Source organism: Cadophora gregata (assembly GCF_030347475.1).
Source record: "Cadophora gregata isolate MNR1 chromosome Unknown scaffold_19, whole genome shotgun sequence".
In the NCBI taxonomy this organism is placed as follows: Eukaryota; Fungi; Ascomycota; class Leotiomycetes; order Helotiales; family Ploettnerulaceae; genus Cadophora; species Cadophora gregata.
The window spans coordinates 476945-502704 of NW_026695942.1; the positions used below are offsets into that span (position 1 = coordinate 476945).

Here is a 25760-nt window from a genome sequence, read left to right on the forward strand (position 1 = left end):
TACTGTCATCGTCCCAGCGAGAGCAAGTGCTACCTTTGCCGCGCTAGAGCTTTGGCTAGGCTGATCATGCCGACTCATACGAGCATCTCAGCACACGATGCAATAAGCGGGGAAGCTTCCATTACCTTTTGGTGAACAGTCAAGCCGTTTCATATCTCCAGGTGTTTCCGGCCAGCGATACCAGGATTCAAGGATTATGCCGATGCAGATGTGCGGCGGTTGCCCCACAATAAAAACGGAGATGACAATCCCAAAGGAGTATTTATTCTTCCAAGCTGGGGAAGTCAAGAAAAAGCTTGCTATCCTTTGAAGAGGGTAAGCTTCGATTGTGGAGCACATGCTAGCTGCTATGATGCTTGATAGTTCTTTCAACTCCGCACTCCAAGTCACGGACTACTGCTAGCCTGAAAACAAGATGAAGAGACAAGACCTCGATCTGCCAACCAAAGTCTATCGAGTAAATAGCTCCATAGGTTAAACATGGTTCAACCCTTCTCTTAGAACAACAATTGCTTATTTTCTGTCAATTTGGGCACGAATAGGGTGGTCAGTCACCTTTCGTCAAATGTGTGCTATGACAGGACGGGGCCCAGCGTACGGGAGGTGTTTCTTCGAAATCCTTCTTTGGAAATAATCCCGTGAGCCTCGGTGGCATTATCTTGACATTCGAAAGATCCCCTGAAAGACTGTATCGAGTCGCTCGTCCAACATAAGTTCTGCCGGCTGACAGCACCCCGTGGCGTCGTTGATTCCATCTGGAGCTGCCAGATCGTGGTGTGTTACCAGTACCACCGTTACATTGGTGTGACAAGGATTACAAAAAGAGGGCCTATTTGACGCAAGAACCCAAGGTTTGTCCATTTGGTCTGACGAGTCGTGGATGGCAGTGGCGTGGTAACATCACTCGGCTCCTAGCCCGGGATGGTCATCATAAGTCATTCAGGATCAAATAACCTTGTCCTACCTTTGTCCCACGAACGTGAACCACCACATCTCTTCGCCTTCTGATTTCGGTCTTTTCCTTTATCCTGCGGCAACGTCATCAGAACTCCACTCATTTGTTCGTCATGTCTTCACCATCAGACATTCACCATGGCGGCGAGATTGGAAAAGGAGAATCGCAAGGTACTGCTCGCGAGATCTCCAGAAATCAATACAGTGTTGACGGCATGAATGCTGGGGAAGATGAAGTTGACGATGTCGCTGTTATTGGAGCTATTTATGCCAATGGCAAGCCGGCCAAGCCAGACGGAGGCTTCACCAGACACGATCAGCGGGATATGTATCGTATGGGCAAGATCCAGGAGTTCAAGGTTCGCCGAGCTAAACCCAAATTTTTGTTTTACTCTAATAAACCACAGAGAAACTACCGTCCTCTATCCGCTCTCAGCTTCGCTACTGTCCTGTGTTGTGTATGGGAGTTCTTGCTATTGTACGTCCATTTCAGCTGAGTTGACACTTCGTGAATCTGATTCAGGCCTAGAGCAAATACTCAAGGATTAACGGACGGAGGATTGGCAGGTCTCTTTTGGACCTACATCTGGACATTTATTGCTTTCGGTTTCGTGATTCTATCACTTGCAGAGATGGCATCAATGGCACCGATTTCGGGAGGCCAGTATCATTGGGTCTCTGAGTTTGCACCACCCTCAATTCAAAGGGAGCTCAGTTATCTGATTGGTGTGTCTCGTCTGATCAAAAACATGAATATACTAATTCATACTGTCCAAGTTATATGTCCACATTATCTTGGCAAGCTGGCAATGCCTCTGGAGCTTACCTCACAGGAGGAGTCATTCAAGCTCTGCTATCAGAGAACACAAGCTACGACCCAACCGACTTCGAATTTCAATGGCAAGGGACCTTGTTTATTTTCGCGATGGTGGTTGTTGTATACTGTGCCAACGTATACGGAGCGTCTGTCTGGCCCAGAGTCCAAAATGCGCTCATGGTCATTCACGTCCTTGGGTTCCTGGTGGTTATCATCGTAATCTGGGTGATGGCTCCGCACCGTACAGCTAAATCGGTATTCACTGAATTTTCAAATGATGGGGGATGGAGCTCGATGGGACTTAGTCTCATGGTTGGTCAGATCACCGGGGTTTATTCCCTGATTGGCTCCGATGCCAGTGCCCATAGTAAGTCAACTGTTTTAGGCAGTCCTACTTCTCTTCATCGGTACATGACTAATAAACTGGATAGTGGCCGAGGAAGTCAAAGATGCCGAAATATATGTCCCTATTGCAATATTTTGGTCATACACTGGCAACGGGATAATTGCAATCATCGCACTCGTCAGCTATCTCTTCGCCATCCCAAGTGTGGAAGATGCACTCAACGACCCCTCTTTCTACCCAATCATCTATGTTTTCAGAGAAGCTGGTGGCGTGCCAGTTGTCAACGGTCTCATCATAATCATCTTCATTCTCGTAGTCGCAGCCAACGTCTCTTTCAATGCATCAACCGCACGTCAAACATTTGCCTTTGCTCGCGACAGGGGCCTTCCATCCTCGAACTGGATCTCGCATGTCGATCCTAAAAAGCAGGTTCCCGTTAACGCTATAACACTCACCTGTGCAATCACATGTCTTCTCAGTCTCATCAACATCGGATCCAGCGCTGCCTTTAACGCAGTCATCTCTCTTCAAGTCGTGGCTCTCATGATGACCTACGCAACGTCCATTGGCTGTGTTCTATACCGCAGGGTCTATCACCCCGAGTTGCTTCCGCACGCCAGATGGTCCCTGGGCAAGTGGGGAGTACCTGTGAATATCATGGGTGTCCCGTGGTGCGCATACTCGTTCTTCTGGTCTTTCTGGCCAAATTCTGTACCAATCAATCTGGAGAATTTCAATTGGGCTGTTGTACTTTGGTTTGCAGTGATTGCACTCGCTGGATGTATGTACCTTATCACTGGACGCAAGGAGTACTTCGGACCTGTGAAGACAGTGAGGTTTGAGAGACTTGCTGCAAACTAGACTTGGGAAGCAACAAAGATACTTTGTTCGCTTACTTCAGGTAAAATCAATAGTGGGAGAGAGTGGGAGAGAGAAGAAGAAGAGGGTCCTCCAGTGAGCTTCAGGCTCGGCTTGCTCGATCTAGATTTTGGTCTGAGATACAATGCTAGAGACAGACAGAACATAACAAAGAAATTTTCAAGTTCTTGGCCGCTATTATTTGTGCCTCGCGTAGATTTGCCAATTTCCGTGAAAGTTCAAACTTATTGGACTAGTTACCAGCTCTGGAAATGACATTTGGATGCAATCGGACTTTGCGCATGGCTGTTCAAAGAAGACCACTACATTGAAGCTAGGGGAACGATTCGATTCCCAACACCTAATACGCTATGTTTATGGAGAAATTATGAGGTTGGTTTGTATTAATTTGTCTATCTATGCGCTTCCATGTGTAAATTGACAGGTCAAGAGTGTGACGCTTCTCCTTCAATATCACCACTCCTATCTGTACTCCTGCTTGGATTCGTATCATACTGCACTGTGAAGTCCACATGTTTCTTTATGATCATTAACTGACTATCACCACTATCTAGGCTTGGCCTATCATGCTGACCCTCATGCCTAGCTGCCCCAACCTGGTAGCTGATTTGCTCCGGCCTCAGTCTTAGCCTTTTCGTCGGCATTCCCAGATATGGCTGACTTCCAAGTGTGTTATAATTCCCGTCCTGTAGCGTACCTTCTCGTGAGGCATCTCGTTGGCTGTTCTTCAATTTGCTCTTTCCACCTCCGAAAGTAGATAAGTTGTAGGTCTCGCCAGTGTAGGCCCTGTTCGGAAGAGGACCTTCATGAGAGGCGAGGAAGGGCTTCATGACTGGCATGATGCATGCGAAAATGCCGTATCCCATTTCGAGTTGTGTGAGCGCGACGCTGTTGGCTGCATCGAAGGATGGATTGTCGGAGCTGAGTTGGATTTGGAGATAGTAAAGACGGAGAGCAGCGAGGCCAATGATCCTGTGGAGCCGTCAGCTATGGCTACTACAAATGGATGAACCATGACTCGCGGTAGACGGCAGCTAAATGCGCCCACAACTGTTAACTTAGACCTGAGTGACATCCGAACTCTCCAGATGAGGTAGATGGACATGCAGAACAATGCAAGTTCACTGATCATATCGAGAGCTCCGATTACCGCCCACCTTGTGTACTGCACCTAATTAGCTTACCGGACTATGGCTACCAGAAAATGTGACATACAAGGTGAGGACAAATGGCATTAGTGACATCGAGCCATGGCTCAGCAGGGTGGCATCTCAGACCGACAACAAAGATACCCATCAGGATCCACGCCGTCATGCCAATCAAGATGGTCTTGACGGCTATAAAATGGCCACGACCAGGTGTCAGGCGCAGATAAATCGACGCAACAGAGCATTTGGAGAGAAATATCGTGAGTAGATATAGGAGGTCGGCTGCATAGCCTGCTCGGTGGATGCGGTCCCAATTGTTGACTGGTACCAGGCTCATTGTTTTTCCCAGTCCGCCATTGAGTTCAATGTACACTGCAGCGCTTTGAGAACAAAATACCAACTGGATTTGTCAGTCAGAGATCTACGTGTCGTTGTCATAAGACACATACTGTTGCAGCAAGAAATACATAATAGTCGGCTCGGTATGCACTCGATCGTATGCGGATGTACATGGCAGTGGGAAGAGCGATCAGGAGCGCAGTCGCCAATGCGACAGTCGTTGTGACCCCAATTATCCCACCTCTGTTTGTGGCGCTTACGACTTCGAGAGGTGGTGATATGCCAGAAGGATATATCTTAATTGTGGATGGGGTTGGGGAAGCCATCTTCGTAGACCCTTGGCTGCAGGGACCAAGCTCAAGCACCAAGGAGCGGCGCTGACGTCGTTGAGAAGTCAAGCCAGCAGACTTTTGATGAAAACTTGATGCCCAAGACGACAAAAGACGGGTGAGTTCACTTCATGTCAATTTTCGAGGAAGAACAGGCTTGCAAAGCAGGTTATCCGATCTGAAGTATGTCTGGGTAGTCTGGCTTAGGGGCTTTAGGTGCGGCGTATGCTGCGATTCATGACTTGCATCATTTATTTATGGACAAGTACTACGAACGTTGTGGCACATGTTCCTTGAGGTGCCCAGACATAGTAGTATCAGAGAAGAACTCACAGGGGCCAGGGACAGAAATCTTACTTTCATTGTAACCAAAGGAACGTGGTTCCTTGTCAAGTACAGAGCACGAGGGAAGGAATTCAGTTAAAAGAACAATCTTTCCCAACTGTAAGTAAGTGCGGAAGTAGAAAGCCTCGGAGCAAAGTCGATGTGACGCTGGATTGCCAGAACCTGTGCAACTCGTGATATCTCACCCCAAGCACAACAATTGAAAATCGGAGAGGAATCCTTCCAAATCCTGGGACCTCCATGGAGCTTGTCTCCACGCTTGCGTTGTATGGGCTGGTGTGTACAAAGGTTCACAGAGTCAAGGATGTGATGGCCGGCGCCGACAGGACAATCCTTGCGGTTCGCCGTCTCTTCCGACTCTGCTGCCAGCAATCCCCCACCATACCCGCCTAACTTCATACCATCCCTGCATGGTTAAACAACACTTGAGGCTAGTAAGAACCGAATGATTCTTGATCTTCTATACTTGAAGTAGCAGTGACTTGTGACTTATTGTCTTATTACTGGTACCTGCCAAATATGCAGTTACACCTAGGAAGCAAGGGAGCGATGTTGTACGATGTAACGAGGACTGCACAGCTCCAAGCAAAAGAACCAGCGTACGAGAGCCAGGAGCAACATGACAGGTCTGTATTCTCCTGCAGTACACCTCGGTCTGCCATTTTTCAAAGGATCACTACCAGCCCACACCGAACATCTGCAAAAGAATGTTGAGAGGAAAGACAACAGAAAAATACTGCCAACGATACGCAATCGTAAAAGACTTCGTTTGAAATGGCCTGAGACTGTACCAAGATATACGGTCTTCGGTCTTTGATTTTGAACGGGTATCGCCATCACTGTATCTTCCCAGAATTTGGGACAGCCTGGGAGTTTTTATTTTAGCGTATCCTATACATTGCAACCGACATTCACCACATATGCTCTCGACTTTCTGCTCCACTACTAAACAGCCTCATTGTTTCGACAATTCATCAAGATAAAAAATTGATCCATGCGCAGCGACAAACCCCATTCGCGAAGGTAGTCATTAGCGGCGTCCAGGCCAATCCTTCTCAAAATCTAGTCCACTCTTCGCATCAAGGACACGAAACCGAATAGAAATATCCTCAAAGACCCATGACCTGATGTTATAATGTTCCTGGACATATTCTTCGAGTAATCTGTCAGTGGTGGTATCGTTCGGGACAGTTAATGCTGAAGATGGGCCACTGACTGCCGCGAGCCTTGGAACATACTCCAGACTTGGAGTGGTGATAGTTGGTTGCCAATCCATGGAGTCAACATGGTCCACAGGACGACAGACGACCCACGAAAAGTTCAGTGCGTGCCAAGCCCATTGCGTATCCGTTCCAATGATAAGGACGGGAGGGACCCATTTCTCAAGTTTGGGTCGCATGATTATCCTTCGAAGTTCTCCCCATCGATGACGAGCAATGAAGTTGGCGGCCTTTGGACTGAATGTACAAGGATATCCAGCAGCGGGACGAGACCTATCCAGCTCGGCCTCATTGATGAGTAAGGACTCCAGACCTGTGAAGTACCTGCAGATCAATACGACATCTTCGGCAGTCAACTGGCGAGGCACAGAAACTGCTAGATTCTTGACCAGTGGAGTCTCGATGAGAGGTGATTGTTTCTCTCGATGTGTATGCGCAATCCATTCTACCATCTCGATATTCAACTCCATGTAATCACGGTCAAAGTTAAAACGAACTGGAGAAGGGAGGTAGGATTTGAACGCCGGGGTGAAATGCCTGAGACCAGCGACTCTGGCGTCGTAGCAGGCTCGGAGCATTCCTGGCCTTGAATACCGCAGACGAATCTCAAAAGGCTCCTCAGAAAAGTCGTCGTCGTTGTCTGATAGTGATGCTGGGTATGAAAGGCAAACTATTTGTCGACAAGGTACAGCGAACTCCCAGATCGTGAGCTGGAGTTCTCTAGGCCTGCGATATCAGCTTGTCAGCAAATAATCTCCCAGTTATGAGAGTCAAAACAAACCAGCAAGAGGACACCAAACTTACAGTCGAGAAAATTGAGGAAAAGTCTTGAGCTGTTTCGTGAACCAAGGACAGGGTCGGGTGAAGAAATCGATCCATGGCGGATCAAATCTGTGTGGACGGTGCATGATTGAAAGTGACGGTCTTGTAGGTAGTTGAAAACCCTCCTCGTGATTCTGGAGATTGATTTGGAAAATGAATATCGGGTGCTCAGAAGAGCCGTTTTGTCATGACGCGATTGTTATTTGTTTACTTTCGGCTCGTTCTGCAGCTGTTCGTGAGATAGCCCTCCACGTGCACGATAGAGCAGCTCGTATCTGGGCTGAAGCCTAGTCTGAGCGTAATGGTTTACAGCTCAGATCACGAAGAGACGATTGTAGACAAAATTGAGGCTGTGCATGGAAAAATGTAGCCTTATGCGAGACTAACGTAGATATGATGCCAATCGCTAGGGCAGCAACAACGAAGCAGTTACTCATAGTTTAACGCCATCGTTGGCACCATATATTGACATTGAATTTAGTTTTCAAATTCATCTAAAATACTCAGTGAATATACGTCATAGGCTTCAGACAGCTTGCCCACGTACGAAGCAGCATCGAAACATGGTCACGTGATACTCACCAAACCACATCCATCGCACTCAGTCGTGCCGGAGAAGAATCTGGGCTGCTAACATAACGACGGTAGTTTCGGATACGCTGTTTGAAAAGTCTATACTTGGCTTAGTCCTTATGCCCCAGCATCATCTACTTACATTGACATCCATGGCCAGCAGTCACATCTCGAGTATTCAAATCACTCAGCAGGAGCTTCCCGTTACCTTGCCAAGCTAATATATAGGCGACAAAGTAAAGTTCCCGCTTGTTACACATCTAAGCATGATTAAACTTTTACAATTCGCTCTGGAGCGATACCGTGCTTCCTCAAGGTCGCCAAGCTCCTTTGGCATAAACAAAACAAACACTGCTGAGAAAATGCTTTGAACAACCTTGCGAACGATTCCGCAAGCCATTCCCTATATTGCTGAATGATATCACGGATCTCAGTTGAAGGTTTAGAGTGGAGATCATTGTTGTATTTTGGGTCATTCCCACACTTGATTAAAAGAAGCTTCATTGCTAGCTCCCAATGGTTTCACACTGAACCTTCCAGAGGCCTCAGTGAACGTTGTTGGTCACTCGTAAGTGAACTCGAGCCCAGATGTAATAACTCTCATGGACTTTCCAGCTTCAAATAATCCTCAGCCCATGCCTGAAGTGTTTCTTGTCATCCTCCGTTGTGCAACCACTTCGCGAGTAGCTGATACATCATCATTGGGTGCAAGATTTCAAGTTGCCGATTGTCTTGACTATAGGCTTCGTAATCTGTGCAGATATCAGTAAATCCAATTTATAATCAAACATTCTTCGAGTGACTTACCTCAATGCCCTCACCAAGCCAGGCCTCAACACCCAGCCCGTTCGTAAACATAACTTCAGTCTTGGTCTTCCTCAACCGCTGCAGCTCTCTACCCTCTTCAATAGCCATGATATGCTTATCCGTGTCCGCCTTCCGGAAGGCTTCCTCTCTCTCCTCGTCGCTCATATCTTCCATCTCAGCAGCCAACCTAGCTTTTGCCTCTTCAGCAGCAGCTAAGATAGCAGCCTGCTTGAGCTCCAATTTAGCTGTCAGTTCAACCTTAGCCTCCATCAGCTTGCGCTGCCAGATTCCCTGCATCCAGGCACGGAGCTGATTGTCGTTGCCGGCAGTCTTCCAAGGGAGAACGAGGAGTCGCAGATTGTAGAAACCAGCAACGTCTTCGGAGGTGTAGAGGTACATGTCATCACCTGCTACGATCAGGGTCTGCAAGTTGGCGTGCATGAGCAGGAGTTCTTGGTGAGCGAGAAACTGATCTTTAACCTCTGGTGGATCAACGAAGGTATTAAAGGTACAAGCACCATCGGGGCCGTCGATCAGAAGAGTATCGATACAGAAGCTGAATGGGATGGGGTGGGGGAGACGATGGCCGAAGGTCCAATGGTACATCTTCCTGGCTTCATCGCGGGACTCGCGGCAGATTGACAGGATTACTGGAAGCGTGTAGACGGCACGAACACGATAAACCCACTCTTGAACACTATGGATGGTGACCCAAGTACTGGCATCCTTGATGGTGACAATACGACCCTCTGTTGAGTCACGCCAGACCTTGCGCCGAATCTCAAGCGGGAGTTTGCGGAAGAGGGTGAACTTGTCGAGTAAGGTGAGGGACTCGAATGTGTAGTCCATGCTGCTTGTTTGGAAGCTCATTGTTTGTGGATTAGAGTTGACGAGATTGACAATCGAGGTTGTTTATGCTTGGGGAAGAGCACGTGGCGACATAGTGGGGGGTCAATCTCGACTCCCGCAAGGCCAGCTTTCTCACGACATCGCAGTCAAAACAGCAACAAAAGCATGTAGACAGCAACGACTCATGAGAAAAGGTGAAAATTAAATGCTAAGACATCTAGCACATACTTCTACTTATAGTTATGATTTTTAAATATGCCCTTTTCTTTCAAAGTCCCTGCCTAAGATGCTTTTAAGTTCAATAACTGTGCCTTATGTTGACCAGTCCTCGCTTACCTACAGACCCATATCATCCTCCTTGAAAACCAAAAATATTATGAGACCTTTCATTTTCAGACATAGAGAATCTCAAAAATATACAAAACTTTCACATTCACATACCCGGATCGCCAGTATGCAGATGCTTGGTACAAAGGGCTAACCTTTGTTTATCCTCAGCCAGCCCTCAGGTGAGAGCTGTTAGTCTCTTTTCAGGCTCGGTTGTATGACCCTTAAAACATATGTTGCCTTAATTCGACTGTACTGAATGTTGGTAGAAAAGCGATCATTTCGCTCCCTAACTACGATTATTAGGTAAATCGGGATAGAGTCGAGTACCCGATCCTGGGCAAGTGTGTGCTGGATGCAGGCCACTCCGAAGTAGAGAAGAGCAGAGGCCAGCCTTGCGATCATCTTATTGAGTACTCTAGAGTATGCAGAGAGTTTTTTCTTATTTTAACTGTGGCAGACATCTAGGTATAGCCTTTGACCATTGCCACATTGCTCGCGGGTGGTTGCCCATCACCCTCGCCTCTACCAGACATCACCAATATTTGAGTCTGAACTTCATTCTGTAAGCAACTGCGGCACATATCAAGAAAAGGCGTGCTAGATCTCTTCGGTTCCAAGAGCTTCCTTGATATCGAGAGTCGAGGTGTCTCTATCCTGAAATCAGGAATTCACCTTCGACTTTGAATTGCGACAGCAGAGATCTTCCTTCCCACCAAGGCTCCAATGGAGTCACGAAAAAACTTCTGGGTACATGTTATTATATATTGGACCGATTTAGAGTTTGCGAGATGAACCTATAGTGGTTAAAAGGACTGTTCTGTCTTCTTGGAAATGGACTGCCTATTGGCGTCGGAATGTGGCCGGCCAAACCGTTAACACAAGCTTTGAGCCTCCAGAACCAACACGTCGAAGGAGAAGAACGCGCGATGATGAGGCTCAATTCAGTGCTTAAAATACCTTGGATCAACTCGAATGTTGGGGGCGGATTACGACACAATGACTGGGCTAAGGCATATCAACTTGGAAAGGTCCGGACGAAGAGCTTGTCACAGCGAGAAAAGCCAAGCACGACAGCCATCACACAAGTAAGCAAAGGCAAGAATACGACGGGCAGAGAACCATCTCATTCATCTATCCATCCACCCATCCACCCATCCAGGCATCAGCCCCCTCCCTCACTTTTTCCTACTTCCTGTGGAAGATGAAATTGTGAACTTAGAGAACAGAGCTCTGTGCTTGAAGACGCTTCCTCTTCTCCCTCATCTGCTCACCCCCTCTCACCCCCAACAACGCCCACTCCCCTCACACCCCCAATAACCCCAAACTTCCCACCCAGACCTTTATACTCTGGTGTTGAACCAGAGAGCAACTTCCTGTTCCGGCCAATGGCTCGCTTGTTGGCGGCGAGGGCGCTGGTAACTGTGGTAGTGGTGGTGGTGGGGGTGGTGATAGGTGCCGGCTCGAAGGCAGCAGCAAGACGGACGAGAGCGTCGAAGCTCACTCGGCGGACCGGACGAGGAGAGAGAATCTCCGAAACGGGAGACTGGTGATTTATTCTGTTAGTATATGGGACTGAAGATGGTTGATAGTGGGAGGTTAGAGGATAGGATGGGACTTACGGAGGAGAGTATAGGAGAGCCGATGAAAGCGGCATCGTTTTTGAGGAGGTCGAGAAGAGACGGAGAAGACATTGTGATTGATTTTTAGACGAATATTTAATTGTGATGAAGTGATTGGATAATTGATGTTGGTTGCTTAGAGACGGAAGAACGGGGATTGGGATTTGGGATTGCCGTGGGCTGTGGGAGGGAAATCCTCGCTTATGGTGGGTGAATTATAAGGATCAGTTCACTTTTGAATTTAGCAGGACACTAACATGCAAAATTTCAAATGTTTTTTCAGATGGATCAAGATGAAGTCCCACCATTACGATTTAACTCTCACTTCTGAAAGCCAAAGGCCACAGCAGCTGAGCTAAAGTGTTTCCAACTTTCCGCATTGCTGAACTGCTCCTAGGTCTCTATAAGCTACCACAGGCCCTTCATACTCCGATCTGCACTCCAATAGCGACTATAGATAAAAAATGACAGCAAAGCAATAAATAAGCCTTGTGATTGGACACTGGTGGGTATGCTCACAGACTTGCCAACATCTGCTCCAACCCATCGCCGAAGATAAATTCAACCGATGGTATTCGTGCCTCGGGACTTTTCTCTTTGACCCAAGCAGGGATTTTCTTTCGAAAATCGTTTATGAAAAACGACATAATCGATGGCGAAGCCCAGATCTTGATTCGCTCCAGAGTCGGACAGTGGATCAGTGTGAATTTGTATAGATATAGGTCGCTGAGTCCTTCAGCCCTAACTATGACGGATTTCAAGCAAGTTATTACTTCACACCATTCTTTGTTTGAGTTTGTGGACTCCAGTTGCAACTTATCGATATCCAGGAAGAACGAGATTAACGAGCAAGGGGATGGAAACATCAAGGTGTCAGCCTCCCACTTGATATATATGGTTCGACCTCCAAGTTCTTTCCTAAGAAGTAGGTCATAATATTTTAGACCAACAGCTCTTGCCTCATTGCAGATCTGTAAGATGACTGGAAGTGTGCTGGAGAAGGAAAACCTCGAAGATCTGCCTTCCGCGATACCTTTAGCCGGATGGTTGACAGTAATGACCCTGGGTTGTACAACCAACATCTTCCAGACGATTAAGCGAAGCTCTAATGGAAGATTTGGAAACAAGGTAAAGGCATCAGAAGCAGGACATTCAATGGCGGCAGGTAAGGTATGAGTAGATAACGCTCGAATCGACGAGTCGACACTGTCGGCAATTTTCGGCATAACCGGGCGTGGCGAGTTATTGATCATTATCGAAACTGCGCTTTAGAGAGACTGTCTCCTGGAGTAATTCTTAGCACTCTGCCGCGAACGTCTTGGCTGTGATCTGTGATGAAAGTCGAAGAAACTTACTTTAACTGTGCAAGGATTGTGCTGCGTCTATTGAGAAGACTCACAGGCACGATATGGAATTTATAACAAGTGGTTGATCACCACCACTCATTTTAAGGTCGGATCAGAGTACTGTGGATGTTTCCGATGTTAATTTGAAGGCGAAGATGGTGCGGTGCGGATGGTAGGTCGACTTTAAAGAGATCGAAACTGCCTAGCGCGCCAAGTCTCGCTTAATTTGGCGCCGAAAAATTCATGTCAATAAATGGAAAGAATATTCAAGAAGTGAAGAGTCTATTGACTGATATTATTGCTGTAACTCTTATAAATGCTCTAACAAACTTTGTGTAGATCAAGTATGACTCTGCCCTGATTCATTCTTGGATTGGCCAATTAAACTACCTGTGACTCGCGGTTATAAACACTGTACACGGTGTGGTTCACTGAGATGCTGTGAGAGTTCAATGTCACGCACCAATCCTCATGTAGTGTCGGGAAGCTGAGATTCAGTACCATGAGCTGTCTAACCACGAACGGACTTTATCCCAGGCTGGAAAAGTCTAGCTGATGTGCCGTGGTTGGTGAGGTAATGTTGATAGATAATACTATTCACCTGTAGAGTTCAGCAGATTGATTTTCTACGATGCTTACTAGTGCTATGCCAATCTCATACATCTTTGTATTATCCAAGTAAGATGCGTTCTTGTGAATAGCTCGTTACATGAACTAATCAGGCCCAATCGAGTCGCCGTGACGTAGTTCCCGGTGCAGAATCCACTAGACGGCCAGAGCCTCCGATTATTTTAGCGTCTGATTTCATTGCTAGGCGGAATTTCCCATATGAGATTTTAGTTAATAAGCGCGAAACAAACAAAGGTTTCATCAACTCTGGTCTCGATCAGGCTGCACAGAGGACATAGTCTCACAACATCCATCAGGATCTGTACTTTGTTCGTCACAACATCTCATTCCTTCATTTAGTTGTAAGAAATCCGGTAATAGTAGTGTTGCGAGATACTAAAGGTCATTGCAGAATAAGTCTATTCCGTTGGTTTTCAGCTTAGCCGGGTCTAAGAATTCCTCATTTTCAAATCTAGCAGAAAGCTAATAGCACATGCAGATCTGCACGCCTCGCAATTAGGTTCAGGAATCGTCCTCACATTCGACAACATATGCAAGACCTTGAGATCAATCAAAAGGGTGTCGAAATGGAATCATGGAAAGTCTTGGGAACCACTCCTGTCCTTAACGATTTCAAGCTATTCCCAAACCTTCCACTTGAATTGCGCCAATCGGTATTCGCCATTGCCGTCAGTGATCTACCCCCCAGGAATATCGAAGTGATCCGCACATGTAACCATTCGCCTCACGAGAGCATCACTGTGGCTTCATACACTATTCCGGCACTGCTGCACGCGTGCAAAGAGTCTCGAGAGGAAGCGATAAAGACATACAAATTGTGCTTTGAAAAACGTCTCAAGAATGGAGCAATCTATTTCAACTTCGAAAAGGACAGAATCGCCTTCTCAGACTTCAAAACCATGTATTTTTTCCTCTCTATGGATTCTGGTCCGAAAGATCCCACGATGCTGGTTGCTGATCATAAGGAGGCGTTTGACAATCTGCAGCATGTCGTTGTGGCCACAGATCCCAATACCTTCGCTGAGATTTTCCGATACTTAGAAAAGCTGCGTAAGCTGTGGCTCGGCCCAGTTTGCATCTACATCTTCCCAAATCAAGTTCCTACTGGCTTCATCGATTTGTACGATCGGAAGCTCAACCAGGAGGCTACGGCTACCGGTGAAGAATGTTATGAGCGACACAAGCAAACTATGCAAGGCGTGCCAACAGTAATTAATCTCACATTCAAGGATGTAAATAAAGTTATGGAAGATTGGGTAAGTGGCCCGAGTACTACAGTTTGGTGATTTTAACGCTAACCAATGGTGTACTTAGGACTTTTGGTAATTGGAAACACTTGGCATTCAAGAAGTGCATTAGTGATTTTGGCTCCGTTGCTGTTTTGTTAAGGTTTTGGGAATGATCGAGAATGTGAAAGCAAGCTGAGAGTATTGCTTCCAAATCATGGCCTTTAGTCCTTTTCCTTCGTTATCTCCCTCTTAATTAATTCTACTGTTGGCTTTCCAACCCCCAAAGAGCACCACAGGACCTGTTTTCACTGGAATCCTTCAAGCTGCCAGAAAATATGTCCTAGAATCTGCTCTGTCTTTATTCTGGCGTCTTTAAAGTGCTTCATCTTTGGGTTGACCACAAGCAAGCAATGAAGATATTGTTCTGCTGGACTTTAAATAAACGATTTTTGTAACTGTCACGATTCCCTTTAAAATAACCTTCTCGTATTATTGATTACCTACTTTGGGGATTTCCTCATTGCCCTTCTTGAATTTACTGACGGTTTTGTAACCTTAAAATTAATTTGTGGACTTCACACCTGCAAATTAGGCGCCACAACAAGCGCCACCTTTATTCAACTTTTTTGTTCAATCAACTAAATTAATGACTGGTTTGATTTCTCCACGCAGACCGCGTCAAGTGGCAAAATATTTCATTTGTTCTTGAAGCGAGCACGCTAGTGACGGGACTGTCCGCGCTAGTTACCTCGGGTGCCGCCTCAAGTCTAGAAGTTTAAAGCTCTTCGAAGTTTGAAGCTCTTCGAAACAACAATAGTCCAAATACCAGCGCGGCGACCCGAGGTATGAAAGTCTTCTCTAAAAGAGTGCATTGACTGACATGAAGTAGCGATGAGCTCAGAACGTGGCTTTCCTGGAACTTTCGCAGACATGGTTATCACCGCTGACACGCTGAGCGATCTTGAGCTTGCACAACAAGGTGCACAAGAAGCGGCCCAAGAGATCTCTCGTGCCTCTGACACTAGAGCGGTTCAGCTTCAGTCGGTTACCAATATCAGCTCCGCAACTCCTCATCAAGGCGGCTCTTGCCCAGATCCAACCAGTGATGACTCAGGTCATCCTCAAGCCTTTCCCAACTTCATATGGCTGCCTTTGGAGCTTCAGCAAAAGATCTATTGCGAGTATGGGTAAGCATCATTATTCCTTCCTCCACAAGACGAAAATTCAGTAGCGGTTTTTTTGTATTATTACAGTGCTGATACCTCGCAGTTTCCCTCAACGACGCATAATCAAAATCTCACCCGACAACTTTCTCGCTCAAGTCCACAACGAAATCACGGGCGAAAAAAGTATCGAAACAATCCTCCGCGCCAAGGCCACCATGTTCATATCTCCACTTGCTAGTGTTTGTAAAGAATCACGTAAGATGACATTGGGTGAACGTTATCTCACTGGCTTCCGCCTAAGATATATTCGCCTGTACTTCAACTTCGTTGACGATACCCTCTTCTTTGAAAATGCGAAGGCTTTGGAATCGCTTCTAGGCCCGCTTGGTGACTATGAACAGCGAGATGCTGAGGAAGAGGAATATTTGGCTCGTGCATTTGGAAAGGACGGTCCTGTAGGTCTTCCCAAATTTCTCTTCTCCTGCCTCGCAAAATCCACGAAGGCCACATGTGACATTCCGAGCTGAATATCGTACTACTTTAGAGGAATGTCGTCGTGGCAGGATCTTCTCAAAGTTATGAAGACTTGTACCACATCCTCAAACACTTCGCTTGGGTTGACACTTTGGTCATGGAGGAGCTTGCGCGACTGGCAGGAACTCCACTGAAAACAGTTTACAGCCGAGAAAGAGAGATTCGGACTCACCTGGAGGATCATTGGATGGATCGCCGTGGCTCTAACGCAATTTTGCCACTGGTCAGATTCCTTCCACGTCAGAACATCCAGTTGATGGGAGCTGCAGCCTCTTTCGTTGAGAGTGTTAGCCGGTATTGAGATGAGCATCGGAAAGTCTTTTCTGGAATATGGCGCAGGAAGGAGCTTGAAGTTGGACATACTGATGAGGACTACAACGGAGTGTTTTGTTTTTGATAAAGTAAACGAGTAATGCAACGCTGGTACAAAGGAGAGAGAGCAGATACAGCGTATGATAAGTGCAAAAATGTCACAGGGTCGCAAACAGGTAAGAGGATCTGGTTGTGTTCATTTCCATTCTTCTCATTCCATCGTAGAATAGTTACGCACTATGAATGAAAGTAGTCGCAGGTAAGTAAAACCATAATGAGCAACCGTCCTCCTAGCCCGGGGCTTAACAAGTACAACCATATCCAATATATTGCCCCAAGACTACATCAATTCTATGTTTCGCTTGAACATGCGCGTCATATCCTCGAGGCTCGAGACCTCAACCTTTGGCAAGACATAAACCTTCTTCTCCAGCGGCTCCTGAACCAAACTAGCCTCTCTCTCAGACGAAGCGACCAACTCCTCATACTCATGACTCTTGCTCCAGTTATTCTCCAGAGTCATCCTCAATCTCCTATTAGCCTGCCGGCTATTGAAACATTGAATCGGATAGGCATTCAGATCCTGGTGCACAAAACTCTCTAGCTTATTAAATGAAGCAATAATAGGTAGAAGGCTCTTGGATCCCTCGTGGTACAATCCTCGGCGGATGATAAGAAAGCGTAACTGGTTCTCGACCTTCTTCCAAGCCGAGGCACTCGAGCAGTCTTTGATCTTGAGCAGCGTCTCGAGGCCTTCAACTGCTAGCCTCTCCTTCGAAAAATTGAAGTAAATGGGGTTCTTCTTGCGAGGGCTGCTAAAGGCGAGTTGATAGGACTTGAGAGTTGCGAGGCGAAATTCCTTGTTGACGTGGAGGAGAGCGGGGACGATGAAGGAGGTGATTTTGAGCTGGCCTCCAAAAATACAAAGCACCTGTGACCCGTTCTTGCAGGCAAGATGCTTTCCGGTCATTGCAGCTACTCAGGTACGTGCTTCGGCACCATCGATAGCGATCTCGATAATCTGGAGGCGGAGCTCCTTGGGTAGCTCTGGGTACAATATGAACTTGTCGAATACCTCAAGTTGGGCGTTGCCGTTGATATTGGCCATGACGATGTCAGTGGAGCCTTTAATCGGGGCGGACATGATATGAACAATATAGTGTTTGATATAGGAGGTCAAATCTGGTATATCGTCTGATAGGCTGGTCAGCATGAAATGAAATCAACAAATGTGCTTCGCTGTGAATTCTGACATACGTGCTCAATGGGTTGTAGTGACGGCAGTTTGAAGTGACACTTCTTTGCTTCGCAAAAAGTTCGAGACTGGTAGTTGTAGTTATGGTTGAGAGTAGGAATCACAAGGTAGCTCAAGATGCCGGTAAGCCTTTGAAAGTACCGCTGAATGTGAAGTTGATTGATTCATTCCATTCAAAACGTTTTGCGACTGACTATATGGTCGACGGCGAATTCTGAAATGGGATATAGTTTGTCATGATTAATGATATCGAGGGCATAATATTCACTCCCGGCGCGACCAAGAGTCGGGTCCTGAATGTTAAATTCCAACGTCAGCAAGTCCTCCTGAAAACTTGCGATTAAATGATACTGTCGGTGAGGATGTTATCGTCAGCAAGGATGGCTAAGACGAGATACATTAACGCTAATATGGAAGAGAAAGCCGAGAGAATAATCAATACAGGAGAACTACCATAAGCATGGGTTGGTGAGGCTTTGGTTGATGAGTTCTGTTTAAGTAAAGCCCACACTGCAAATCTGAGAATCTTTCCCGGCCAGTGTCCACGTCTATCTCAATTCTCACGATACCTCGGTTATATTACCATTCTGAGAGCCTGCCACTTTCCAACAAACACAGAAAGAATCTCCTCCCAATCAAGCTCTTGAGATTCTCGCTATTTCGTCAGTCAACAGAGAATGAATACCGTAAGAGTTCACGTCTGAACTAGAGCGTTAACGACGCAAATTCGCACAGTGCTGCTCAAGAATCTCAAGGTCGACAATGGTTGACTAGAATTGTCAGCAAGGCATCATAAGTGAAGGGGGTAAACACTGACCCAATTTGGTGAAAGTGTATTTTTGATAAACCTTGCAGATGTAAGACGTACAGCCAGGGTGTTTTTGCCCCCACTAGCCTCCTTCTGATCGCACATCAACTTGTTGATGCGAGCCTTGGCATTCCTCAGAGAATGGATGTAATCTTTATGGACGACACGAGACGGCGTATCAAGTATCATAATTTGGAGGCTCTTGAACTTATCCAAGTGTTGAGGAGGCCATGTCGTAGGCATTCGGAACACGCAATATCGCAACTTGGAAGAGAGAATTTGCAAAAGTGCTTGCTCGTCATCTTCTGTTGTCAGTTTATCCGCCATATTCCAGAACAGAGTGTCCATTGGCTCATCGAAGTAGAGGAGGTCAGTTTCAAAGTTGACATAGACACAGCAACCTAGGGTTTGGATGAAAGGCTGGTCCAGCTTCTTTCGGCCCAGAGTTCGAGCCTCTGTGTTGACTTGTATAATGGGAGGGGCTGAACCTTTCACTGCTAACATATAAGTTCCACGACGGCCGCGAAAGAGGGAACCGCTACGAATTTTGATGACTCGAGGATTTGAGATGAGTAGGTCGTAAATCATGAATCGAATGTCGAGCGGAAGTTTTGGAAAGAGAGGGAATGCCTCGATTGGACCGGCAGAGGTTGAGGTAGAAGCTTGTTGACTATCGGCTGTGCTATTGGAACTCAGGGGGACTTGGATGTCTGCGGAGACAGACTTCTCTCGCACAGCCGTTGAGAGCATTGAGCTCGCCAGTGTGTCTCTGACCTTGGATTGATTGTCAATTCGATCCGATGATACAGGCGGCAGCATGTCAATGGACTTATGTACTTTGGACTTTGAACTCACGGTTTTGTCCATCGTCACGGAATTTTCGAGTTGCGAGTAATATAGAAAGTACGAGCTCACAGTCCGCGTAGATGTTTTTGGGTCAGCGAGGGCCAAGTAAGGGAAGGAGGAACTCAAGATGAGGTAAGCAAACTCAACAAGCGTGTTCGGTTCGGTCATCACGTGACGTAACTCATGTCACCTGTTGGATCTCTCGTTCTCAGCTACCCACGAGTCAGTATCAGAGTCAAGCTATTGATCAGTGCATTGCTCGTGTTTAGTTACCTATTTTTACTCTTTTCTGACGGCGTTAAATATATTCACTTCGAACGTATAGTGAATTCTTGTCTTTTCTGCGTATTCCCTGACATATGAGAGCCAGAGGATAATGAGCTGGATAATATGTTCTTCCCGTAAAGATGAATCATCTCTAGATCGCCAGAAGGATGTCTGAGTTTATCACAAAGCACTGTTGCCAATGAAATGATAATCTTTGCGTTTCCTGCTTTGATTTGGACTTTCTCTCAAATGAGGGTAGTTGAAGAACCCCCTGCCGATCATCTCTGGCTACAAGACCTCAAGTCCGAATCGACAGAAGATTCTGGAAGGCGAAAAGCTAATGAAAGAAAGACAAAAATGGTGGTTCATGCTGCCATGAGATAGTATCTACAATCGTCGGAATGAGAAAATAAACAACAACAATCACTTGTAAGCAAAACACTGCGTTGAGATGAAATTCACACGTGTCGATTCGCTATGTCAATCCTGCTGCTGGTATTCTTGGTGCTCTTACTATCCTCGGTATCGTCTTGTCTGCATGGGGTCTGCTTTTTCCTATTGGTTCCTCGTAGACTCTGATGTTCGTTCCTTTCAAACCAGTACATAATCAGCTTGGATTCCTGGTGTTCTTCGCCGATTGTCAGCGAATCTGTGTTTGATACGAGGTCGATGGCAACAACTTACTCAAACATCCGGGTATCTCGATCTCAATGCACATTCCGTTAAGATCTCTACCTCACACGCTTTCCAATGCTCTCCACGGTCTACTCCACGGAATGAAATCTGCAGATGAAGAGTAATGAGGTCGCTCAACTCCTCCTGGTGGAGGGCGACGACCGGTGATTGGGTAAGTTGGGCCCAATACATACGTGGCTCAATCATCATCAGCTTCTTCAGTCCGGGGAAGTCCATTGCTGCTTGTAGAGCCAAGCCAACCAGGGCCCGAGAGTCATAAGTCGTAGTTGGGGCAGGTAGTGCGAGAGTTGTAATTGGATCGAACTCGATCTGTGACTGTCCGGTCGACAGAGCCATAGTCATGAATGTCGTCCAGACCGTGGTGCTGGTACAAGCTACAACATCGATCTTAAAGTTGATATATACTATTCAATGATCAGCTCCAGCGTAATGACCGCCACCACTGAGATCATATGTTCAAACTTCGGTTGTACCGCTGACTTCGCTAAAGAGATTTCAAGATCGAATGACTGACCTGGATGAACAAGAATATGCTCAAATGCTAGTCGATACTTTCTCTTAAATAGAGCTCGGGACTCTTTACTGATCGACAAGAGAATTGGTGGTGTATTGAAACTCCCAATGGACGATCGGAGAAGATCCAAGTGATTTTCTACGGGCTGGGTCGTGCTAGCTGGGATATTTCTCTCGACGATCTCCACCACTCTCGGGCCAGGAAGCTGGTAGCTAAAGATTTCCTCTCGAAGCTCCAATGGTAGCTTTGGGAATCTGGCGAAGTTCGTTTGGACTTCCGTCTCGGAGATTGACTCTGATACTGCCATTGATGCTGTTTGCTGTTTTTAGGAAGCTTGGAAGGATTCTGGAGATCTGGAGAGATTTTGAAAATGGTCTAGATACCCGAGAGCACCCTCTCGATGACTTCAGCTTCCATCTTGATATTCGTCTGGTCTTCCGATTCAGGACTCCAGGCATTCGCTTAAATTATCATCGACTTGCGAAACGGTGATTCTCGAAATTGCCATTACAGCTATTTGCTGAAGAGTGGGATACTTCATTTGTATAGGAAATACAGGTTTCGGTATTGGTGAGTTGCGTTCTCGTTCTGGGTTTGGGTTTTCCTGATGAAATCGGAGCTGCTCCATGCTCTCTAGACAGTCGAAATACATGGCTTTCATGTTTTATTGAACGATAATGTCTTCTGTGTGTCTTCCTATGTCGGAAGACTGGGCAGTAATGATAGCAGCAAGGTAAATCTGGGGGTATAGTCTGGTCAGCCTCAAATGTTTGCAAGAAGAAATCGTCCCAATGCGATGTTTCGGGACTGAGAAAGTCGTAATAAATCAGTTATGGCTCCGCAACTAGTACTTACGGGTATTAAAAGTATAGATGATATATTGATTGAACTTTCGGTGAGACGAAGAAGCCATAACATGAACGATAAGGATGATGAGAGTAATCAATACTAGTAATACTGAACCTAGAAATAATAGATAAGAAAGAAGTTGACTAAAGGATATAGAGTGAAGAAGCAAGCATCCGCATAAACGTGGCACCCATACTCCCGATATCGCAGACTAAGCGATCATTGCGGATCATTCGTGTGCATGTTCGCGCTGATGGAGGAAGGAACGATAGTACATCGCAAATACTTAGCGAGGGCCTTGAAGAATCCAAAATTAGTCGAGGGCAAGAAAAGGTCCAAAGCAAGATCGTAGCGTTAGACGTCCACGGAATATCTATGTGTGTGTGCGCGAGGAACACGTTCCATAAGAGGCAATGATCTTGGCATAAGAGCATGTAAGCAGTCCAGCATAGCTTCAGAGAAAGAAGGTGCTGCTCCGCCGAGGAGACCATTTGGGCGAAGGGGACGCGTAAACCATGACTTGGCGTCGAGCTACAAGACTCATTATAAAAGAGACCTTCTGGTTGAACTGAGGCCGATATTTCGCTGGGGGCAATCTTCCGCTAGACTTGCTTGCAGCATAGAAAATCAGCGCATGTCTGCAGGCATGCAACCTACCAAACACAAGAGCATAGATGAGTCTTTCAAACAAAGAACAAAGCTGTGGCGATGGACAAAAAAGAAGGTAATATCAATGGCTTTCTATTATTTGACTACCTACTGGGTGGCAGATTCAAAACGATCGAAGGCACCCACATCTGCTCAAAGTTTGCCAGCTTGCTCATTCAAACCCGAAAAGAACCACTAGGGTAGCCACCATGATCCTGAGATGTTTTCGCAATACCAAATAACAAGAACAGAATTATCAGTTACCACCTATCCCCCAGCTTTCGACCATCCGTAAGTAACTCTTCGCCGCAACTAACCATGGCTGAGCTTCAGCACCATACAAACTCAAGACTGTGGAGTGTTGGTCGGGTTGGTGTTGCCTGCGTTGGATTGGTTGCTTGCTGCAGAGACTTGTGGTTGTTGGGTTGCAGTAGCACTTTGCAGAACAGCGGCTTCCGCTTCCTCGGCTTTCCTCGCACCCTCTTCTTCCTCGGAGATGATACGCCCCTGGGTATAAGTTAGTCATTATCTATCTTCTAGTTGACACCAAGTAGAACATACCTTCCAGCCCAAGATGGTCTCCTTGAACTCATCAAAATTAACAAGCTTGATCTCTACCTTATTCTCAGTCTTGCGATCAATGGTGTATTCCTCCCATCCCATCTCCAGATCTTTGATACCATGGCAGTAATCGTTGATGATGCTCTTGCCCTGAGGACGGCAGAGTTTATCGGCTAATAAGACGACCTTGAGGGCCTTCATCTGGTTGAATATAGCACCCAGCATACCCTCTTGTGCGCGAACGTTGCCAACAGCGATCTGCGAGACAGTGTTGTAGAACTCGTACATGTTCAGCCGGAAGCCTCTGGTGATGCTACGAGGCAGGTAGTTGGGAGCGGAACCGCCATGGAAGTGAAGAAGCGCGTCAGGGTTGTCGAAGTGCAGCAGGTCGATCTTACGGTTGTAATAGATAGGGACTCCACCGAAGTTGGTTGCAAAGCATGGAGGATGGTGGAACATGACTTCCTGGCGAGTCTCCTTGCAGACGCTGAGAAGAAGTGGGACTTTATACGAGGCTGCGGCGCGGTAGATGTAGGTGTTTCTGGTAATGCTGCCGACGGTGAGCTTCTGCGTGTGGCCGTTGCTGATCATGTAGATGCTCTGAGGCTCGGGAAGGAGACGATTCCAAACAAAACGGCGGAGTTCAAGAGGCAGCTTTGGGAAGAACATGAATTTCTCCATGGGGATGTAGCCATCTGCGATGGTGCGGAAGCCGATGGGATCTTCCTTGCCGTATTGGAGTCCAACGGGTTCTGCAGCTTGTTCTTCTACGACGCCTTGTTCGGTCGTACCCATGGTCTCATACTCAGCAGACGCTGCGAAGCGGCGCTGACGTTGTCGTTGTCTTCTCTTTGAGCGTTTGGACATCGCGCGAAAGGGTTTTGGAACTGAATTGGAAGCAGTAGGTGGACGGATTTGGTGGTTGATTGACTCAAAATAATCTTGTAGTTTGTTAGAACACTGTTCAGACTACCGGAGAAAGTCTACATACGTCAAAGTCGTCGTCGAATCTGAGTTTGGGATGCTTTGTGGCTACGTGCATGCCTTTGCGAGACAAGGGTGCGAACTGGGGTGAAATTGCAAGAGGAACGTGGAGGAAGCAGGAGTTAGGGATGATTTGCTCAGTCAAGAATCCTTCCTATTGTCTTTGACAGCGAAATCGGGCCGTGACCTTCCTATTGTCAATGGATCAAAAGGTGAATTCGGCGGGTCAACGGTTTGTTTACCGAAATCCTGATTTGGCGAAAAAGGATCCGAAAGGTCACGTGCAGAACATCAGTGGTGAATCATGGCTGGTAAGTCACACATCCGTAGACGGCAGGGAAGCTAAAAGTGATTAATTTTGGCTGTGAAGTCACACTGATATATGGATATTTGCCACCGATCATCGTTCTATTTGCCAGACTTTGTACTAAGCTTAGAAGGACTAGGTAGGTGCTAGAGGGTAGCATCGACCAAGGCCCTCAAATATATTTACTCTGTCCTCAAGCTCGAGTAGACTGTCTTGTGCTAAGTTCAAGCATAACAGCGCCGGTAATGTGCTGCAAGAATTCAGGAAGTAACGCCTCAATTAGCTCCAAACGAGATTCGTGCGTCGATCAAGCTAGCATTCCTCCTCCAGTGCGAAGATAAGGAATTCGCAGGAATCCCACGGTATGCACCAGTCCAACCACAACCAGTTCATCCACGTATGAGAGCACGTAGACATTGTATGGCTTGATTAGGTTGTAATAGGCACCCCAGCTTCGCACAACAGCTCAGTCAACGACCCGAATGTCCCGAATTGCCTCGATCTCCTTGATACGACGGGTCTCTTCCTCAGTGGTAGTATTCTTGATCTCGTCCTAAGATTATGTTAGTCTTTGCCTGCCAATAGTCTGCATTGTATTTGGGAGGAGGAGAGTCGGGAAGGAGATAATTGGGTCAAACGTACCAACCACTTGAGCATCTGCAAAGGTGTCTTGAAAGAAATCTTGGGAAGTTTATAGGTCTCAGACAGTTTGTGCTCACTGTTCCTGAAGTCCTGAAAAGAATTAGTCATGCTAAATGCCATGTCCTTGTGACCCTGGCGTGGACGACCCCAGATTTGTGAAGAAACGTGACATATGCTGGCCTGCCCATCATGTTCAAGAGTTGTGGCGAGAGCCAGTAATAACCTGGGTGTATAAATCCAATCATGAGGATTGGATGCTGGTTGGGAGACACATCGCATGGAGGTTCGAGTCCATACCAGTCCCACAGGTCAAATCCGTTGAATATCTGCATGGATCTGCGGCAGTCATAGACCAAGGCATCGGTTTTGAAGTTGAAGTAGACCGGGCCCCCTTGTAGATTGATGGTGAAAGCCGCTGTAAACATCTTGAGAACAACTCTGCGCGAGTTCTTATCCACGTCCAGAAGGGCAGGTTTAGCATAGCTTGCTTTGGCTCGGTCGGCACGTCGGCCATCTTGCAGTTTGATCTCTTCAACACTGATAATAACAGCCTTTGGAGCAGTTGGTGTCGCAAAGGTGACGATCATGTCTTTGAGCTCAAGGGGCAGCTTTGGGTATATTTTGAATTCAGCGAGTTTGGCTACGGCTTTCTTGCGAGAATTGACAAGTGGCTGGAATGCAGCTATCTTGATGGTGGAGGATTTCACTACTCACTTATGTTAGCTCGCGCCCATGCGAGATGTATTGGAGTTCGACATTATAATTCAATAACTTACTTGTCGTCTCGTA

General features: G+C 46.6%; 13 protein-coding genes across 14 annotated transcripts; 3 read left to right on the forward strand and 10 right to left on the reverse strand.

Annotated features, from left to right (window-relative positions):
• Nucleotides 1-1067: 1067 nt before the first annotated feature.
• Nucleotides 1068-2978, forward strand: ONS95_007148 (uncharacterized protein; the record flags this gene model as incomplete). The annotated part of the gene is made up of 5 exons (XM_058500643.1): nt 1068-1313; nt 1362-1432; nt 1484-1636; nt 1732-2138; nt 2203-2978. The coding sequence occupies 5 exons, from the start codon at nt 1068-1070 to the stop codon at nt 2976-2978; spliced, it is 1653 nt and encodes a 550-aa protein (XP_058349460.1).
• Nucleotides 2979-3372: 394 nt separating this feature from the next.
• Nucleotides 3373-4582, reverse strand: ONS95_007149 (uncharacterized protein). Its single transcript, XM_058500644.1, has 3 exons — nt 4212-4582; nt 4019-4161; nt 3373-3968 (listed from the first exon to the last, which is right to left on the reverse strand). The coding sequence occupies exons 1-3, from the start codon at nt 4479-4481 to the stop codon at nt 3422-3424; spliced, it is 960 nt and encodes a 319-aa protein (XP_058349461.1). The 5' UTR covers nt 4482-4582; the 3' UTR covers nt 3373-3421.
• A 1605-nt stretch (nt 4583-6187) lies between these two features.
• ONS95_007150 (uncharacterized protein) lies at nt 6188-7285 on the reverse strand (the record flags this gene model as incomplete). Its single annotated transcript, XM_058500645.1, has 2 exons — nt 6188-7103; nt 7182-7285. The coding sequence occupies 2 exons, from the start codon at nt 7283-7285 to the stop codon at nt 6188-6190; spliced, it is 1020 nt and encodes a 339-aa protein (XP_058349462.1).
• Nucleotides 7286-8470: 1185 nt separating this feature from the next.
• Nucleotides 8471-9449, reverse strand: ONS95_007151 (uncharacterized protein; the record flags this gene model as incomplete). Its single annotated transcript, XM_058500646.1, has 2 exons — nt 8471-8524; nt 8580-9449. The coding sequence occupies 2 exons, from the start codon at nt 9447-9449 to the stop codon at nt 8471-8473; spliced, it is 924 nt and encodes a 307-aa protein (XP_058349463.1).
• A 1576-nt stretch (nt 9450-11025) lies between these two features.
• ONS95_007152 (uncharacterized protein) lies at nt 11026-11502 on the reverse strand (the record flags this gene model as incomplete). The annotated part of the gene is made up of 2 exons (XM_058500647.1): nt 11378-11502; nt 11026-11301 (listed from the first exon to the last, which is right to left on the reverse strand). The coding sequence occupies exons 1-2, from the start codon at nt 11447-11449 to the stop codon at nt 11026-11028; spliced, it is 348 nt and encodes a 115-aa protein (XP_058349464.1). The 5' UTR covers nt 11450-11502.
• Nucleotides 11503-13883: 2381 nt separating this feature from the next.
• ONS95_007153 (uncharacterized protein) lies at nt 13884-14679 on the forward strand (the record flags this gene model as incomplete). The annotated part of the gene is made up of 2 exons (XM_058500648.1): nt 13884-14609; nt 14668-14679. The coding sequence occupies 2 exons, from the start codon at nt 13884-13886 to the stop codon at nt 14677-14679; spliced, it is 738 nt and encodes a 245-aa protein (XP_058349465.1).
• A 693-nt stretch (nt 14680-15372) lies between these two features.
• ONS95_007154 (uncharacterized protein) lies at nt 15373-16777 on the forward strand. Of its 2 annotated transcripts, XM_058500649.1 has the most exons (4): nt 15373-15425; nt 15472-15769; nt 15852-16203; nt 16293-16777. In XM_058500649.1, the coding sequence occupies exons 2-4, from the start codon at nt 15474-15476 to the stop codon at nt 16581-16583; spliced, it is 939 nt and encodes a 312-aa protein (XP_058349466.1). In that variant the 5' UTR covers nt 15373-15425; nt 15472-15473; the 3' UTR covers nt 16584-16777. The 2 variants fall into 2 exon arrangements, with proteins under 2 accessions (XP_058349466.1, XP_058349467.1); XM_058500650.1 differs by having other exon boundaries at nt 15852-16777.
• Nucleotides 16778-16934: 157 nt separating this feature from the next.
• ONS95_007155 (uncharacterized protein) lies at nt 16935-17564 on the reverse strand (the record flags this gene model as incomplete). The annotated part of the gene is made up of 1 exon (XM_058500651.1): nt 16935-17564. The coding sequence occupies one exon, from the start codon at nt 17562-17564 to the stop codon at nt 16935-16937; it is 630 nt and encodes a 209-aa protein (XP_058349468.1).
• Nucleotides 17565-17573: 9 nt separating this feature from the next.
• ONS95_007156 (uncharacterized protein) lies at nt 17574-17738 on the reverse strand (the record flags this gene model as incomplete). Its single annotated transcript, XM_058500652.1, has 1 exon — nt 17574-17738. The coding sequence occupies one exon, from the start codon at nt 17736-17738 to the stop codon at nt 17574-17576; it is 165 nt and encodes a 54-aa protein (XP_058349469.1).
• A 514-nt stretch (nt 17739-18252) lies between these two features.
• ONS95_007157 (uncharacterized protein) lies at nt 18253-19592 on the reverse strand. Its single transcript, XM_058500653.1, has 3 exons — nt 19495-19592; nt 18667-19431; nt 18253-18619 (listed from the first exon to the last, which is right to left on the reverse strand). Exons 1-3 carry the CDS (start codon nt 19522-19524, stop codon nt 18563-18565), a joined length of 852 nt encoding a protein of 283 aa, XP_058349470.1. The 5' UTR covers nt 19525-19592; the 3' UTR covers nt 18253-18562.
• Nucleotides 19593-20454: 862 nt separating this feature from the next.
• On the reverse strand, nt 20455-21287 carry ONS95_007158 (uncharacterized protein; the record flags this gene model as incomplete). The annotated part of the gene is made up of 2 exons (XM_058500654.1): nt 20455-20870; nt 20981-21287. The coding sequence occupies 2 exons, from the start codon at nt 21285-21287 to the stop codon at nt 20455-20457; spliced, it is 723 nt and encodes a 240-aa protein (XP_058349471.1).
• A 1535-nt stretch (nt 21288-22822) lies between these two features.
• ONS95_007159 (uncharacterized protein) lies at nt 22823-23905 on the reverse strand (the record flags this gene model as incomplete). Its single annotated transcript, XM_058500655.1, has 2 exons — nt 22823-22984; nt 23039-23905. The coding sequence occupies 2 exons, from the start codon at nt 23903-23905 to the stop codon at nt 22823-22825; spliced, it is 1029 nt and encodes a 342-aa protein (XP_058349472.1).
• Nucleotides 23906-24795: 890 nt separating this feature from the next.
• On the reverse strand, nt 24796-25558 carry ONS95_007160 (uncharacterized protein; the record flags this gene model as incomplete). The annotated part of the gene is made up of 3 exons (XM_058500656.1): nt 24796-24882; nt 24972-25061; nt 25115-25558. The coding sequence occupies 3 exons, from the start codon at nt 25556-25558 to the stop codon at nt 24796-24798; spliced, it is 621 nt and encodes a 206-aa protein (XP_058349473.1).
• Between the last annotated feature and the right edge of the window lie 202 nt (nt 25559-25760).

Coding starts and splice junctions, on each gene's coding strand:
- ONS95_007149 (XM_058500644.1), bottom strand. CDS start 4,481: ATGAGCCTGGTACCAGTCAACAATTGGGACCGCATCCACCGAGCAGGC. Junction 4,162..4,211: donor ATGCCATTTGTCCTCACCTT/GTATGTCACATT, acceptor AATTAGGTGCAG/TACACAAGGTGGGCGGTAAT. Junction 3,969..4,018: donor GCATTTAGCTGCCGTCTACC/GCGAGTCATGGT, acceptor ACGGCTCCACAG/GATCATTGGCCTCGCTGCTC.
- ONS95_007154 (XM_058500649.1), top strand. CDS start 15,474: ATGAGCTCAGAACGTGGCTTTCCTGGAACTTTCGCAGACATGGTTATC. Junction 15,770..15,851: donor AAGATCTATTGCGAGTATGG/GTAAGCATCATT, acceptor GATACCTCGCAG/TTTCCCTCAACGACGCATAA. Junction 16,204..16,292: donor CATTTGGAAAGGACGGTCCT/GTAGGTCTTCCC, acceptor GTACTACTTTAG/AGGAATGTCGTCGTGGCAGG.
- ONS95_007157 (XM_058500653.1), bottom strand. CDS start 19,524: ATGGACAAAACCGTGAGTTCAAAGTCCAAA. Junction 19,432..19,494: donor CCGTGAGTTCAAAGTCCAAA/GTACATAAGTCC, acceptor AATCAATCCAAG/GTCAGAGACACACTGGCGAG. Junction 18,620..18,666: donor ATACACTTTCACCAAATTGG/GTCAGTGTTTAC, acceptor TGACAATTCTAG/TCAACCATTGTCGACCTTGA.